This window comes from Bombina bombina, chromosome 5 (genome assembly GCF_027579735.1).
Source record: "Bombina bombina isolate aBomBom1 chromosome 5, aBomBom1.pri, whole genome shotgun sequence".
NCBI lineage: Eukaryota > Metazoa > Chordata > Amphibia > Anura > Bombinatoridae > Bombina > Bombina bombina.
Genome location: NC_069503.1, coordinates 364,846,540 through 364,864,494, shown reverse-complemented (window position 1 = coordinate 364,864,494; position 17,955 = coordinate 364,846,540). Strand labels below are relative to the sequence as shown.

The 17,955-nt window shown below is 37.0% G+C and overlaps 1 protein-coding gene across 1 annotated transcript in view; it reads left to right on the top strand.

Moving 5' to 3' along the window:
* HIBADH (3-hydroxyisobutyrate dehydrogenase) overlaps positions 1-16,986 on the top strand; it is a 345,089-nt gene extending 328,103 nt beyond the window's left edge. Inside the window, exons 7-8 of the mRNA XM_053714182.1 lie at positions 7,007-7,163; positions 15,558-16,986. Coding sequence (XP_053570157.1) covers positions 7,007-7,163; positions 15,558-15,716 — 316 coding nt within the window. The 3' untranslated portion in view covers positions 15,717-16,986. The remainder of the gene's footprint in view (positions 1-7,006; positions 7,164-15,557) is intronic.
* Positions 16,987-17,955: the final 969 nt, after the last annotated feature.

Genomic DNA, 17,955 nt, shown 5'->3' with positions numbered 1-17,955 from the left:
GGAGGAAAGGGCCACGCCCTCCCACAGGCTAGGTCGTTTAAGGCTAAAAATAAGCCTAATTTTCGTCCCTTTCGCAGAAACGGACCAGCCTCTAATTCTGCATCCTCTAAGCAAGAGGGTAATACTTCACAACCCAAACCAGCCTGGAAACCAATGCAAGGCTGGAACAAGGGTAAGCAGGCCAAGAAGCCTACCACTGCTACCAAAACAGCATGAAGGGATAGCCCCCGATCCGGAACCGGATCTAGTAGGGGGCAGACTCTCTCTCTTTGCTCAGGCTTGGGCAAGAGATGTTCAGGATCCTTGGGCGCTAGAAATAGTTTCTCAAGGTTATCTTCTGGAATTCAAGGAACTACCCCCAAGGGGATGGTTCCACAGGTCTCAATTATCCTCAAACCAAATAAAGAGACAGGCATTCTTACATTGCGTAGAAGACCTGTTAAAGATGGGAGTGATGCATCCAGTTCCAATAAAAGAACAAGGAATGGGATTTTACTCAAATCTGTTCGTAGTTCCCAAAAAAGAGGGAACATTCAGACCAATTTTGGATCTGAAGATCCTAAACAAATTTCTCAGGGTTCCATCGTTCAAAATGGAAACCATTCGAACGATCCTTCCCACCATCCAGGAAAGTCAATCTATGACCACCGTGGATTTAAAGGATGCGTACCTACATATTCATATCCACAAGGAACATCATCAGTTCCTAAGGTTCGCTTTTTTGGACAAGCATTACCAGTTTGTGGCACTTCCATTCGGATTAGCCACTGCTCCGAGAATTTTCACAAAGCTACTAGGGTCCCTTCTAGCGGTTCTAAGACCAAGGGGCATTGCAGTAGTACCTTACTTGGACGACATCATAATTCAAGCGTCGTCCCTGTCAAAAGCAAAGGCTCATACGGACATCGTCCTAGCCTTTCTCAGATCTCACGGATGGAAGGTGAACAAAGAAAAAAGTTCTCTGTCCCCGTCAACAAGAGTTCCCTTCTTGGGAACAATACTAGATTCCTTAGAAATGAGGATTTTTCTGACAGAGGTCAGAAAATCAAAACTTCTAAGCTCTTGTCAAGTACTTCACTCTGTTCCTCGTCCTTCCATAGCGCAGTGCATGGAGGTAATAGGTTTGATGGTTGCAACAATGGACATAGTTCCTTTTGCACGAATTCATCTAAGACCATTACAACTGTGCATGCTCAAACAGTGGAATGGGGATTATACAGACTTGTCTCCGATGATTCAAGTAGATCAAAAGACCAGAGATTCACTCCGTTGGTGGCTGACCCTGGACAATCTGTCACAGGGAATGAGCTTCCGCAGACCAGAGTGGGTCATTGTCACGACCGACGCCAGTCTAGTGGGCTGGGGCGCGGTCTGGGAATCCCTGAAAGCTCAGGGTTTATGGTCTTGGGAAGAGTCTCTTCTCCCGATAAACATTCTGGAACTGAGAGCGATATTCAATGCTCTCAAAGCTTGGCCTCAACTAGCAAAGGCCAAATTCATAAGGTTTCAATCAGACAACATGACGACTGTTGCATATATCAATCATCAGGGGGGAACAAGGAGTTCCCTGGCGATGAAAGAAGTGACCAAGATAATTCAATGGGCGGAGGATCACTCCTGCCACTTGTCTGCGATCCACATCCCAGGAGTGGAAAATTGGGAAGCGGATTTTCTGAGTCGTCAGACATTCCATCCGGGGGAGTGGGAACTCCATCCGGAAATCTTTGCCCAAATAACTCAATTATGGGGCATTCCAGACATGGATCTGATGGCGTCTCGTCAGAACTTCAAGGTTCCTTGCTACGGGTCCAGATCCAGGGATCCCAAGGCGACTCTAGTAGATGCACTAGTAGCACCTTGGACCTTCAACCTAGCTTATGTATTCCCACCGTTTCCTCTCATTCCCAGGCTGGTAGCCAGGATCAATCAGGAGAGGGCCTCGGTGATCTTGATAGCTCCTGCGTGGCCACGCAGGACTTGGTATGCAGACCTGGTGAATATGTCATCGGCTCCACCATGGAAGCTACCTTTGAGACAGGACCTTCTTGTTCAGGGTCCATTCGAACATCCGAATCTGGTTTCCCTCCAACTGACGGCTTGGAGATTGAACGCTTGATTTTATCAAAGCGTGGGTTTTCAGATTCTGTAATAGATACTCTGATTCAGGCTAGAAAGCCTGTAACTAGAAAAATTTACCATAAAATATGGAAAAAATATATCTGTTGGTGTGAATCCAAAGTATTGCCATGGAACAAGATAAAAATTCCTAAGATTCTATCCTTTCTACAAGAAGGTTTGGAGAAAGGATTATCTGCAAGTTCTCTCAAGGGACAGATTTCTGCTTTATCTGTCTTACTACACAAACGACTGGCAGCTATGCCAGATGTTCAAGCATTTGTTCAGGCTCTGGTTAGGATCAAGCCTGTTTACAGACCTTTGACTCCTCCCTGGAGTTTAAATCTAGTTCTTTCAGTTCTTCAAGGGGTTCCGTTTGAACCCTTACATTCCGTAGATATTAAGTTACTATCTTGGAAAGTTTTGTTTTTGGTTGCAATCTCTTCTGCTAGAAGAGTTTCAGAGTTATCTGCTCTGCAGTGTTCTCCTCCTTATCTGGTGTTCCATGCAGATAAGGTGGTTTTGCGTACTAAGCCTGGTTTTCTTCCTAAAGTTGTTTCTAATAAAAATATTAACCAGGAGATAGTTGTACCTTCTTTGTGTCTGAATCCAGTTTCAAAGAAGGAGCGCTTGTTACACAATTTGGACGTTGTCCGTGCTCTAAAATTCTATTTAGAGGCTACTAAAGATTTCAGACAAACATCATCCTTGTTTGTTGTTTATTCTGGTAAAAGGAGAGGTCAAAAAGCGACTTCTACCTCTCTTTCCTTTTGGCTTAAAAGCATTATCCGTTTGGCTTATGAGACTGCCGGACGGCAGCCTCCTGAAAGAATCACAGCTCACTCCACTAGGGCTGTGGCTTCCACATGGGCCTTCAAGAACGAGGCTTCTGTTGACCAGATATGTAAGGCAACGACTTGGTCTTCACTGCACACTTTTGCCAAATTTTACAAATTTGATACTTTTGCTTCTTCGGAGGCTATTTCTGGGAGAAAGGTTTTGCAAGCTGTGGTGCCTTCCGTTTAGGTGACCTGATTTGCTCCCTCCCTTCATCCGTGTCCTAAAGCTTTGGTATTGGTTCCCACAAGTAAGGATGACGCCGTGGACCGGACACACCAATGTTGGAGAAAACAGAATTTATGCTTACCTGATAAATTACTTTCTCCAACGGTGTGTCCGGTCCACGGCCCGCCCTGGTTTTTTTTTTAATCAGGTCTGGTGAATTATTTTCTCTAACTACAGTCACCACGGTATCATATGATTTCTCCTATATATATTTCCTCCTGTCCGTCGGTCGAATGACTGGGGTGGGCGGAGCCTAGGAGGGATCATGTGACCAGCTTTGCTGGGACTCTTTGCCATTTCCTGTTGGGGAAGAGAATATCCCACAAGTAAGGATGACGCCGTGGACCGGACACACCGTTGGAGAAAGTAATTTATCAGGTAAGCATAAATTCTGTTTTTTTTAAAAAAAAAAAAAAAAAAAAAAGGGCCAAATACCTTTTATTTTAGTACTGGCAGACTTTCTGCCAGTACTTAAGATGTCGGGGACAATTGTGGGGTGGGGGAGGGAAGAGAGCTGTTTGGGAGGGATCAGGGGGTCTGATGTTTCAGGTGGGAGGCTGAGCTCTACACTAAAGCTAAAATTAACCCTGCAAGCTCCCTACAAGCTACATAATTAACCCCTTCACTGCTAGCCATAATACACGTGTGATGCGCAGCGGCATTTAGAGGCCTTCTAATTACCAAAAAGCAATGCCAAAGCCATATATGTCTATTTCTGAACAAAAGGGGATCCCAGAGAAGCATTTACAACCATTTGTGCCATAATTGCACAAGCTGTTTGTAAATAATTTCAGTGAGAAACCTAAAATTGAGAAAAAATTAACGTTTTTTTTTTAATTTGATCGCATTTGGCGGTGAAATGGTGGCATGAAATATACCAAAATTGGCCTAGATCAATACTTGGGGTTGTCTACTACACTACACTAAAGCTAAAACTACCCCAAAAAGCTCCCTACATGCTCCCTAATTAACCCCTTCACTGCTGGGCATAATACACGTGTGGTGCGCAGTGGCATTTAGCGGCCTTCTAATTACCAAAAAGCAACGCCAAAGTCATATATGTCTGCTATTTCTGAACAAAGGGGATCCCAGAGAAGAATTTACAACCATTTATGCCGTAATTGCACAAGCTGTTTGTAAATAATTTAAGTTAGAAACCAAAAGTTTGTGAAAAAATTTGTGAAAAGTGAACAATTTTTTGTATTTGATTGCATTTGGCGGTGAAATGGTGGCATGAAATATACCAAAATGGGCCTAGATCAATACTTTGGGTTGTCTACTAAAAAAATATATATACATTTCAATGGATATTCAGAGATTCCTGAAAGATATCAGTGTTCTAATGTAACTAGCGCTAATTTTGAAAAGAAATGGTTTGGAAATAGCAAAGTGCTACTTGTATTTATGGCCCTATAGTTTACAAAAAAAGCAAAGAACATGTAAACATTGGGTATTTCTAAAATCAGGACAAAATTTAGAAACTATTTAGCATGGGTGTTTTTTGGTGGTTGTAGATGTGTAGCAGATTTTGGGGGTCAAAGTTAGAAAAAGTGTGTTTTTTTTCCATTTTTTCCTCATATTTTATAATTTTTTTTATAGTAAATTATAAGATATGATGAAAATAATGGTATCTTTAGAAAGTCCATTTAATGGCGAGAAAAACGGTATATAATATGTGTGGGTACAGTAAATGAGTAAGAGGAAAATTACAGCTAAACACAAACACCGCAAAAATGTAAAAATAGCCTTGGTCCCAAACGGACAGAAAATGGAAAAGTGCTGTGGTCATTAAGGGGTTAAACTGTTCCAATAAATTTTTATTTTTATCAGCCCTTCTCCTTGGTGCCTTATTAGTGTGGCTGTTCCTTTTTCTTTGCTATGTTTATTATGGTCCTCCTGGCCGTTTTTACAGCCTAGCACCCCCATAGCCAAGTCTGGATGGACTATTCCAGTCACTGCTCATTTTTGTCACAAGCCTCGTTTTGGGATCTGCAGCAGTGGAGAGTGTGTTTGGATATATACAGGTATACCCCACTCATACAGCGGGTTAGGGAACAGAGCCGTTCTGTAAAGTGTAAACCGCCTTAAAGTGAAACAAGGCATTTTTAGCTTTCTTTTCACTTGCATATTTGAACTAACATATATTAGGGGTGCAATAGTGCTACATTTAGTTTAACGCTAGCACAGCACATTATTCAGTTAGTACTTAATAAATACTGTACCTGTAAAATAGTGACAATTACTGTAGTAAAATTTGCCAGACTCTAGCTCTGAGACACAGATTGCACTGTAATGCTGTAATCAGAGTAAAATGGTTCCTGTCACTTTTCTCGCAATCTCACGAAGATTACAGCACTGTTTCAACATACTTGGAGGTTGAACTTCAGCTCCACAAATCTCTGTATTAGCGAAGCGCTGTAAAGTGAGGTATACCTGTATGTATGTGTGTATGTATGTATGTGTATGTGTATATATATAAATTACATTTTAACATATTTGGTTGCTTTATATATCAGTATAGTGTAGTATAGTAGTTGCACCTTGTGTGTTATTTATATAGGGTTCATTATATATATATATATATATATATATATATATATATATATATATATATATATATATATAAATAATGTGTGTGTCATATTCTCATTTCTAATCCACAATGAAGACTGGTTTCTGACATAAACCTAGAGGATAGAACAAATGATGTTTCTGCTTGGACAAGCTTTGTTTTATTAGGTTCAGCAACCCTCCCAGCAACTGACCCCGAACTTTAGTTCATGTCTGTGAATAGAAAGAGAACATATGTCACATTTGCATGTGGAGTGATTCTAAGGACTAACATTTAATGAAGATTTAATAACAAGTGCTCTACAAATGAAGGAAAGATTCATTTGTAGATTCAATACATTTCATTGTATTCAAAACATATTTAGCCTCTAAGCTAAAACCAGCTGGGGAGCGCATTTAACCATTTAAGTAGTTACCTGTTAAATGATTCAGTGAACCAACGTAGCCTGTACACTGTAGCTTGTTAACTTGCGAAACATGCTGCAAAGCTGAGCAATATATAAAAGATTATGCGAAATGTGCTGTAAAATGGCCTTCTAAGCGTCACATAATTGATAATGGTCAGTGCTTAATCCACAAGGCACTAGGTTTAGAGAAGCAAAAAAGATGTGGGCACTGCAGACTTGAGATCTCTCATTATAAAGAATATCGTCTTTAAAACGAGCAGTTACTTTAAAAGTGAAATGGTTTCCAATTGTAAATATATATTATATTTGTGTCTACATGTTTATTATTATGGCCAGGACATTTACAAAAATCCTGCTTAAACACACGTTTATATGGTTATGCCAGTTACTTTCTTTCCTCTGATGTTGTGTCTGCTTATTTATGTTTCATATTGCCAGCATCTGCCTTATGTTCATATGGTATTGCTAATTACTAGGTGTATTTTTTTAATAAATGTAACTACTATAAACTAAATATGTTTTGTAAACCACTTACTAGCTGAAATTTATGTTTATTTTTATGTATGTATTTTATGTTTGAGCCCTTGTAACGGAGTCATTTTTCTATCTAATTCACATAATAACGTTTTTGGAACATTTGTATATAAAAGAAGATAATAAACTAGCACAAATGGTAGATTTATGTGTTTTAATTTATATTGGCTACTTTATCTTCCCTATCAATAACCTAGCATATTTAGACACATCATAAACAGTGAAGAATGGCATAGTGTTTCTCATGTGTAAAACAATTCATCCATGTCTTGGTGCATTTTGACATTAATTCTTTTTCCTTGACCTTTTTATAGATTAGGGCTTGACCCAAAGCTCTTGGCCAAAATCCTGAATATGAGCTCTGGTCGCTGCTGGTCAAGTGATACCTATAACCCTGTACCAGGTGTGATGGAAGGTGTACCCTCTGCCAATAATTACCAAGGAGGATTTGGGACAACTCTAATGGCAAAGGTACTTCATGTATTTTTATTTTGTAATATACTGTACATAAAAAGCATTATGCTGTTGTTGAAATGAATTTATCATGGTGATATAACAACTGGTTTCATAGTGTTTGCTTTATCATTTACATATAGTAGGATGACTACAATTTATACAAATAATAGTTACTTAAAGAATCTATTTACAAAACACACATTGTCCTAGTACGTAACAATTACAAGACAGTAGTGGTGTATTTTAATCTACAATCAATTGTGCTACAATAACCATTTAATTGAATAGGACATTAAATTGTTTTTAATGTGTTAGATAATTTTATTATAGTTTTGTTACTTGCAGATCCAGAGTTGGACGTGGTTTGTGATTGGTAGCATTAAAGGGACAGTCAACTAAAAAAAAAATGTTTTAAAAGAAAGATAATCCCTTTATTACCCATTCCCAAGTTTTGCATGGAAAACATGGTTATATTAATACACTTTTTACCTCTGTAATTACCTTGTTTCTAAGCATCTTCTGACTGCCCCCTGATCACATGACTTTATCTATTGACTTGCATTTAAGCCAATTAGTGCTGTGTTGTTAGAATCCACGGGCATCAGCACAATGTTATCTATATGGCTCACATGAACTAGCTTCCCTTGATGTGAAAAGCAAATACAAATGCATGTGATCATGTGATCTAGGGACTTAGAAACAGACAGAAATTTAGAGGTTGTGCAAAGCTGGGGAAAGGGTAGTAAAGGCATTATCTATTTTTTAAAACTATAAAAATAAATTGTGCTGACTGTCCCTTTAACCCCTTAATGACAGAGGACTTACCAGGTACGTCATAGAAAAATACTCCCTTAATGACAATTGACGTACCTGGTACGTCCTCTGTTCTCTGAAGTGCTGGAAGCGATCATGATCGCTTCCAGCTGCTTCCAAGGGATTGTAGTGATGCCTCAATATTGAGGCATCACTGCAATCCACTATTTTACTTACCGATGCAGAAAGGGCCACTCTGTGGCCCTCTCTGCATCGGCCAATGATGCTAACAAATTCGTTGGTGGGTGGGAGCATCTTTTGGCTATATGACCCCCAGTTAGCCAAACCGATCTGACACTGTCGGTTGTTGTGACCGGAGGGGTGGTTGCATCAATATGAAAGTAAAAAAAAAAACGATATAGATGCAGGGGGATCTTAGTTCTTTAGTAAGGGATCTGGGAGGGGGAGGGATATAGATCATTTAGGGGGGCCAGCTACACTACAGAAAACAAGTATTTCAGTATAAAAAAGTAAAAAAAAACTATTTTGGGGGGCATATTGGGTACTGGCAGACAGCTGCCAGTACCCAAGATGGCGGCAAATAGGTAGAGGGGGAGGGTTAGAGATATGTATTGGGGGGGATCAGGGAGGTTGTGGGGTAAGGGGGGATCCATCACTGCAGACTGTATGAAAAAAATAAAAAAAAATAATAATAAATTATTTTTATTTCAGTACTGGCAGACTTTCTGCCAGTACTTAAGATGGCGGTGACAATTGTGAGGTGGGGGAGGGAAGAGAGCTGTTTGAGGGGGTCAGGGGGGGATCAGGGGGTGGGATGTGTCAGGTGGGAGGCTGATCTCTACGCTAAAGCTAAAAATTAACCCTACAAGCTACCTAATTAACCCCTTAACTGCTGGGCATATTACAAGTGTGGTGCGTAGCAGTATTTAACGGCCTTATTATTACCAAAAAGCAACGCCAAAGCCATATATGTCTGCTATTTCTGAACAAAGGGGATCCCAGAGAAGCATTTACAACCATTTGTGCCATAATTGCACAAGCTGTTTGTAAATAATTTCAGTGAGAAACCTAAAATTGTGAAAAATTTAAGTTTTTTTTTTTATTTGATCGTATTTGGCGGTGAAATGGTGGCATGAAATATAAAAAAATGGGCCTAAATCAATGCTTTGGGATGTCTTCTAAATATAAATATATACATGTCAAGGGATATTCAGGGATTCCTGAAAGATATTAGTGTCCCAATGTAACTAGCGCTAATTTTGAAAAAAAGTGGTTTGGAAATAGCAAAGTGCTACTTGTATTTATGGCCCTATAACTTGCAAAAAAAGCAAAGAACATGTAAAAATTGGGTATTTCTAAACTCAGGACAAAATTTAGAAACTATTTAGCATGGGTGTTTTTTGGTGGTTGTAGATGTGTAACAGATTTTGGGGGTCAAAGTTAGAAAAAGTGTGTTTTTTTCATTTTTTTCCTCATATTTTAAATTTTTTTTTATAGTAAATTATAAGATATGATGAAAATAATGGTATCTTTAGAAAGTCCATTTAATGGCGAGAAAAACGGTATATAATATGTGTGGGTACAGTAAATGAGTAAGAGGAAAATTACAGCTAAACACAAACACTGCAGAAATGTAAAAATAGCCATTGTCATTAAGGGTAAGAAAATTGAAAAATGGTCCGGTCATTAAGGGGTTAAAGTCTTTGGATATTTTTGTAGATAAATCATTTGATAGGTTTTCTAAAGGATTGTAAGTGACCTCTGTATTGTAATGTATTTGATTATCCTACACATCAGGCAAATTCTGCAAAGAAACATAGCTAAACTTTGCCCGTGTAAAATGATTTGACTAACCTTGCAGCACTGACCTTAAGACAGCTGTGCAATACCAGAGAGCTTTAGAGAATGAAGCCCATTTCTGTATGTACTACAGATAATCATAATGCACTTCTCGTACAATGTGTTGCACAAAAAGTTAAAATGTCCCTCAGCTGCAGACTTTGTGCATTCTTTTAATGTAAATTTACTACATTTTAGATTCCAATAGCAGCTTAAGATGCCAGTGCCTCAGCAGTTTGAGTTGCATAAACTCTAAATACCAGACAATTAAAAGTGAGAGTAATTGGAACTTATTTGATAAACTGTTATGTTTGTACCAATTTGCCTCATTTAAGAAGCTGGATTAAATTTTAAAGCAAAACATTAAAAAAAGGAGTTTGTGTACAGAATGCTTACCATTTGGATTTTAAAAGCAACAAAGACAACTTTAAAAGGTCAAGATGAAAAGAAAATTAAAAAAACATTTGAAAACATTTCTCATAAACTATTAGTTTATTTTGTAACCTTATTTTAGATGTATTCATTTCTTTTAATGGGTAAATTATTTCAATTTGTTATATGCTTTATCATTACCTTTAGTTGCTTACAAAACAAAACCAGTTTGTACAAAATGAATTGCGTAGTTAAAAATACACACATTTGTATGCAAGAACTTAAGAGTAGTTAAGCTTTCATTTCTTGGAATGGACAGCCTTATTAAAGGCATAGCAAGGTCAAAATTAAATGTGCATGGTTGCATTTCAATTTGAAATTGGAGTATTTTTTTTGCAATATACTTCCATTAGCAAAATGCGTATATTAAAAGTTACTACAGTTTTTCAGAAGCATATGCACATATCCTGTGAGGGCCGTGCACCAGTATTCCAACACCATGTCTGCTCAGAGAGTCAGCAGGGGTTTGTGTGACACAAATTAAGTTTTCACAGATGCAATACACACTATTGCCAGCTCTCTAAGCATCAATACTGGTGCATGGGTGTCACAGGATATGTGCGTATGCCTCTGAAAAACAGTCATAACTTTTACTAGAAGCATTTCTGCTAATAGAAGTAAACTGCAAAAATGCTTCTATTTCTATTGGAAATACACCCATGCAGATTTCAATTTTGACCTTTCTATCCCTTTAATAGTGATTTTCTGTTCTAAAGCATTAGATGTGATTGCTTTTTTGATCATTATAGGTTCAAACAACCTCCAAATATCTTGTGTGATGTCTCTCCATAGTGTTCAGTATTTAATCATTGACCCCTTATTGGTCTTTCTTGTTTTTTATGATAATATATTTATTAATATTCAGATCACTATTTGTAAAACTGTAATAATTTAAATGTTTTACTTGTACCTTATTTGATTTTTGCATTGTAGAGCATTATTACACTGTGGGCTATATTTATTATATACCGGATGGAAAAGGTTCGCTCTCAGGAACCTCATCCAACTGGGATCACAGCCAGCATTTATCATTGCACAATCTGCTGCTTGTGCAATTATTCCCCCTGCTCATACACAGCTCATTGCAGGGCTCTCAATCCTGCTGGTTCAGAATCTTGTGCAAGCCTGAAACGGTGATGCTCCAAAGCTGCATCCACAGCTTAATAAAGGGGGCCCGGTGTGTGTGATGGTGTTTGTATGTGTATTTTCTTTCATGTAATTGGCAAGAGTCCATGAGCTAGTGACATATGAGATATACATTCCTACTAGGAGGGGGCAAAGTTTCCCAAACCTCAAATGCCTATAAATACACCTCCCACTACACTCACAACTCAGTTTTTACAAACTTCGCTTTCTATGGAGGTGGTGAATTAAGTTGTGCTTGATTTTTATGATTTCTTATATGATAAGCGCTTCTAAGCATTCTGAAGCCCAATTCCTCTCAGAGTACAGTGTTTGTCAGAGGGATGTGAAGAGAGTATCGCCTATTGATTTTATGGTTTCTCTCACGGGAAATCTTTTCAAGGGTTCTCTGTTATCGGTCCTAGGGATTCATCTCCTACCTCCCTTTTCAGAACGACGATATACTCTTATATACCATTACCTCTGTTGATATAACCTTAGTAGAGCATATTCATGTACTGTTTATATTTTTAGCTCAGCTTTATGTGTGGCTGACATTACTGTTCTCTCAACCTTTGTTGAACATTTAACTTAAGCAGTTTCAGATTCTCAAGTATATAACTCTGTTTATTTACTTTAGATGTATTCATTTAATTATGTTTACTATATCTATTATTATGATTTCAAATATATTTTATTATCTCTCTCTTGTTAGGATAATAATTTGTTTGTTTTCTGTTATCTCCACTATTTCTAGAGGTTTTGAGTTTTTTTTTTGTCTGCCCTACTTTTAGTCCGGTGATGTAGATAAGTTGGTGAATGTCCTGACTACAAACGCTTGTTCTAGATCCAAGGGTCATAGATTAATTTCCCTGCAGGGTTAATACAGCCTTTTGGCCCTTTAAGGTCAATTTATTGTATAACATTTATTTGGGTAATAATAATAACTGTTTTTATCAGCTGCTAATTTGGTTAACTCTGAGTGTAAGCACTGAAAAAGCGTTTTTTTTTTTTTTTTATCCTTCTGGGAGAAAAACACTATATAATTACTAGTTATTAGACTGCATGAAGGTGCGGTTCTCAAACCAGTCCTTCTGGTGGGGGCAGATTAAATTGTTTTTGGATGAACTCACTCCAAAATCTATATTATTCTTAGGGTTTGAATAGATTTTTAGAATGAGACCTCCTATGGAATTTTTGTTTCTCAGTACACTCCGTGGTTAGAGTCTCAAGTTTTAAGTTGGCGATTATAAGGACTATTATGCCTTTTTTGCTCAGCAAGGTCATTTTGTTTCATTCAGACCACTTGTGGATTCTGAGATTTTCCTTTTTAGATAAGCTTTACCAATTTGTTGCTTTTCCATTTGGTCTAGCGAGAGCTTTATGAATCTTTGCAAAGGTTCTTGGTGCCCTTCTTTCTGTTTTCAGACAGTAGGGTATTGTGGTGCTTCCTTATTTGTATGGTATCTTGTTATTGGCTTAAACTTTTCTTTTATTAAAGCCAGACAGATAGCTCAGTGTGCTAATGCACTGTGGCTGAGGGTTGTAGGTTCCATTCACGGCGAGGTACATTCAGTCTTTCATCCTTCTGAGGTCGATTAAATGAGCAGCATCTTGAGTCCCTTACGGCCGATTAGATGCGCTTTACAAGTACCCAATACATACATATGAAAGAGCAGTATTTAAATATATGGACTTTTCCTTTTTTTTTTTAATCCCTCATGAATCAACTAAGTTTTGTTTATTTAAGACATGGTTAGAGGATTTAATTTATCTAAGAGTTTTGTGATTCCTCAGAAAAGGGTCACTTCTTTTTGGGTTTTTAGATGGATTCTGTGTTCATGTCTTTGTCTTTATTGGACAAAAGTCAATTGTAATTGGCATTAGCCTGTCTAAATTACAGTCTAGAACATTTCTTTCAGTGGCTATGTGCATGGAAGTTTTAGGTCTCATAACTGCAGCATCTGGCGTGGTTCCCTTTGCTTGTTATTCTTTTGAGATCTCTTTTTGCTTTGCATACTGAATCAATAATACAGGGATTGTTTTTAGATATAACAGTTGATATTTTTAAATCCTAACACTCTACTCTCTCTGTTTTGGTGATTAGTCTATCATTGTTTTATTTGGGGGGCTCCTTTTGTTCGTCCTTCCTGGACTGTATTCTTAATGGATGTAAGTCTTACAGGTTGGGGAGCTGTCTGAGGGTCTCTGACAGCACAAGGGGTTTGGAAACTTCAAGAGGCGAGTTTCCAATCGATATTTTAGAACTCGGTGCTATTTTTCAGAGTTCTTTCAGGCTTGGCCTCTTTTAGAAGATAACTTTTCATTTTTTGCTTTCAGACAGACAATATTACAACTGTGGCATATGTCAATCAACAAATAGTTCCTTAAGCAATTAAGAAGTATCTTGAATATGTGCTTAGATGGAATTCATCTCCTGTCTATTTTCTACGATTTTTTATCTCCGGTTTAGACATTTGGGAGGTGGATTATCTCAGCCGTCAGTCTTTACATTCGGGAGAGTGGTATCTCTACACAGATGTGTTTTCTCAATTTCCCAGGTGCCTTTTCAGGTCCAGGGATCTACAGGCAGAAATGGTGGATGCATTAGCAGTGTCTTGGTTTTGCAAAATGACTTCATCTTTCCACCTCTGTTTTTTTCTTCCAAGGGTGATTTCCAAGATCATATTGGAACAGTCTCCTGTGTTTCTGATGTCATCAGCATGGCCTCACAGGTTTGGTATGTGGATCTTGTTCAGATGTCCAAGTTGCCATCCTTGGCCGCTTTCTCTTTGGCCAGCCCTCTTGTTTTAGGGGCTATTTTTCCATAGGGATCTCAAATTACTAATTTGATGGTATTGAAATTGATTAGTGTTTAGTCATAGAGGTTTCTCTGACTCTGTTTTTATCACTGTGTTGCAGGCTTATAAGTCTGTTTCACGGAACATGTATTATCAGGTTTGGAAAACCTATATTTTATAGTGTTCTTTTGGCATTCTTTTAGAATTCCTAGGATTTTACAGTTTTTTTTCAGGATGATTTGAATAAGTTTGTCTGCAAATTCTTTGAAGGGACAAATTTCTGTTCTTTCTGTTTTATTTCCTAGAAAGATTGTTTAAACTTCCTGATATTCACTGTTTTGTTGGTATCAAGCCTGTTCATTTATTAATTTCTCCTTTTTCGAGTCTTATTTGGTTTAAAGATTTTGCAGGCTCTTCTCTTTTGAGCCTATATTTTCTTTGACGATTATCTACTTTCTTGGAAAGTGTTGTTTCTTTTGACTATCTCTTCTGCTACAAGAGTTTCTGATTAATCAGCTCTCTTGGGTGTCTCCTTATCTGATTTTTTCATCTAGATAAGTTGTTTTGTGGACTTCTTTTTTTCCTAAGGTTGTGAATTTGAACACCATTAGTAGAGAAATTGTTGTCCCTTCTTTGTGTACTAATCCTAAAGAATTCTTTGAGAGTTCTTTACATCCTTTGGATGTGGTAAGAGCTTTATAATTCTATATCGAGGTTTGCTTTTCAAGGCTTTGTTTGGAGGCAGGGCAGGCTCCGCCTCAGAGATTTACAGCTCATTCTACAAAGTTCAGTCACCATTTATTGGGCTTTTTTAGAATGAAGCTTCGGTTGATCAAATTTGCAAATCAGTAATTTGGTGGTCTTTGCGTAATTTTCTTGTTTTTACCATTTTTATGTATTTTGCTTTGCTTTTTATGAAGCCGTCTTTGTTAGAAAAGTTCTTCAGGCAGCTGTCTGTTTGATTCTACTGCTTTTGATTTAAGTTTTTTTTTAAGAAAAACTTAATTATTGTGTGGATTTATTTTTTTAATGTAAATAGCTGTTATTTTATCCCTCCCTCTCTAAATTAATTTCTTTCATATTGACAAGAGTCCATGAGGCCCACCCTTTTTATGGTTGTTATGGTTTTTGTTTTTTTTTGTATAAAAGCACAATTATATTTCCAGTTCCTCTTTTTGTATGCTTTTTTACTTTTTTTTGTTATCACCTCACTACTTGGCTATTCGTTAAACTGAGTTGTGGGTGTGGTGGGAGATGTATTTATAGGCATTTGAGGTTTGGGAAACTTTGCCTCCTCCTGGTGGGAATGTATATCCCATACGTCACTAGCTCATGGACTCTTGCCAATATGAAAGAAATGAATTTATCAGGTAAGTTCTTACATAAATTATGTTTTTTATGTATTAGTAAATGCTGAAATATGCCTTACCTTGTTTTACAGGATCTAGGGTTAGCTCAGGACTCTGCTACCAACACCAAGACCCCAACACCTCTAGGATCTCTCTCACATCAGATCTACAGAATAATGTGTGCCAGGGGCTATGCCAAGAAAGACTTCTCCTCTGTCTTCCAGTTTTTACGTGAAGAAGAGAATTTGTGAATGAATATCACGGATAAAGAAATTGGATATACAATACTATTTTTTTTAATCCCTCCTCTTAGTTTAACTAATACAGGGTAAATTTATAAGTCTGCTAGAACTGGTCACATTATACAAACACTGTGTTATTACTTTTGATTTTTTTATGCACCAGTTACTAAGATTAAATAAAAATGTGAATTTGATTTCAATGGACACTAACTGATGACAAAGGGACATAAAACCTATTTTTTTCTTTCATGATTCAGATAGTGCTTGTGATTTTAAATAACTTTCCAATTTACTTATATTATCTAATGGATTTCCTTTGTTGAAAAAGATACCTAGGAAGACTCAGTAGCGGCTGATTGGTAGCTGCACATATACGCCTCATGTTATTGGCTCACCCAATGCATTCAGCTAGTTCCCAGTAGTGCATTACTACTTCTTCAACAAAGGATATCAAGAGAATGAAGCAAATTTAGATAAAAAATAAATTGGAATTTTGTTTAAAATTGTATTATCTATATAAATCATGAAAGAAACATTTTGGGGTTCATATCCCTTTAAATTGGGATCTGTATACAATACTTTAGATTTTACTAACTTCCAATGTTTTTCAGTATTTTAATAATAAATGGTTTATGGAAGTACCAATGGAAAGCAAAACATATGGGGCTGAAGTCAGTGCTTATTAACGCACTCATCAGACCTGTTCTAATCTCCTTTCATTAATGATATTTGTGGTCAAGTGAGTTTTTTTTCCTTAAACTATTAAAGGGACAGTGTCTTTGTAATCTAATATTTTAAATGAACCAGCAAAATAACAACCTTTGCATAATATAATCTGGATGTTAGAAGCTGCAGAAACATGTTAAAGTGGGATCAAAAGCTAAGGGGATTTTATAAATTGCATATTCTATATGGCCTTACACAGTCAAATGCTGGTTTCCTTTTAGTTGGTATAGCATTGCCTACATATATTATACAAGCATTGAAAAAGTGATATGGCATAAACTGTGTATTATGGAAACTCTTCTGTAAGCTGTGACTGAATGATTTAGTGGTGGATTAATAATGTTTGTTAGAAGCGGGAACATATACCTGTTATGTGTTTTAACAATGAGCAGTTGGTATCAAAATAAACTTGACTGTCTTAAGGCTAAAGTTGAACTCCTTTTATGAACTATCCCAGTGCAGTGTTTCTTGATAGTGAAGTAAGATATCCATGGTTATTCTGTACCAAGACTACTTACTATGTGTGACACTCCAATAAAATAATGTGACTTAATACATATTCTGTTTAATTTATTAAAAATGTTTATATGCAATTCCTAAAAATGTAGGAAGACTGGTCTCTAATGTTTGTTAAAGAAATGACGTAATGTTAACTAAGGGTCCAGCTATCTAAAGACATCTGAGCTTGCGAGATTCAGTAAAAAATCTCACCAATACTATGATGTCCTTGGTGGAAATCTCTAAATACATTTTTTACCTTGAATACCGTGTTTTTTGCAACGGGATGTTCTACAAAAAATCCTGTTTTAGGAAAATTTAAAACTTGTATTAAAATTTTGCAGGAAAAAAATATTTAATGCACACATTAGAAATCAATAAAATAACTACATCTCATGTGCAAAAAAATGCTGTGAAATTTGTAAGTACAAAAGAGTATTGGTTTCCCTATTGTAAAATGGATTTCCTTGCCTCTGCTAGTGTGCAAACCAGGGGCATTCTATGGGCATAGCTGAAAGTTCTCTGCCAGGTCTTGGAGTATTCTCTAAACATTTCCTCCCTGCAGCTCTCTCTTTATCTGACAAACAGGTGGCATAATACAGAAACCACTTGCTACCCTAATAGAGAAACAGATGCTAATGAAATAAATGGCTAGTGTAAGATAATATACACTGAAAACAGGGTAATTTGTTTTGTGTTGGATACATTATTTAATTTTTATTTTTTTTTAAATAGTTTTTATTGAGGTTATTATAAACATATACAGCATATGAGGAGTTCCCAAAACTTAAGTATTACAAACATTGGGATATCATTCACAATAATAAACAGAGTACAATCAGGTAAATACAGATTCAAAATATAATGGGCAAATATAACTATTTCCTCATTTTTATATTGGTATATACCTCCTCTGAAAATAGTAGGCCGCTCTTGGACCATGGTATAATATAAATACTCGATGGAGGTGAGCAAATTGGGTCTATAGCCACTTTTGGGCTTGGTTTAGTATATAGCATTAAAT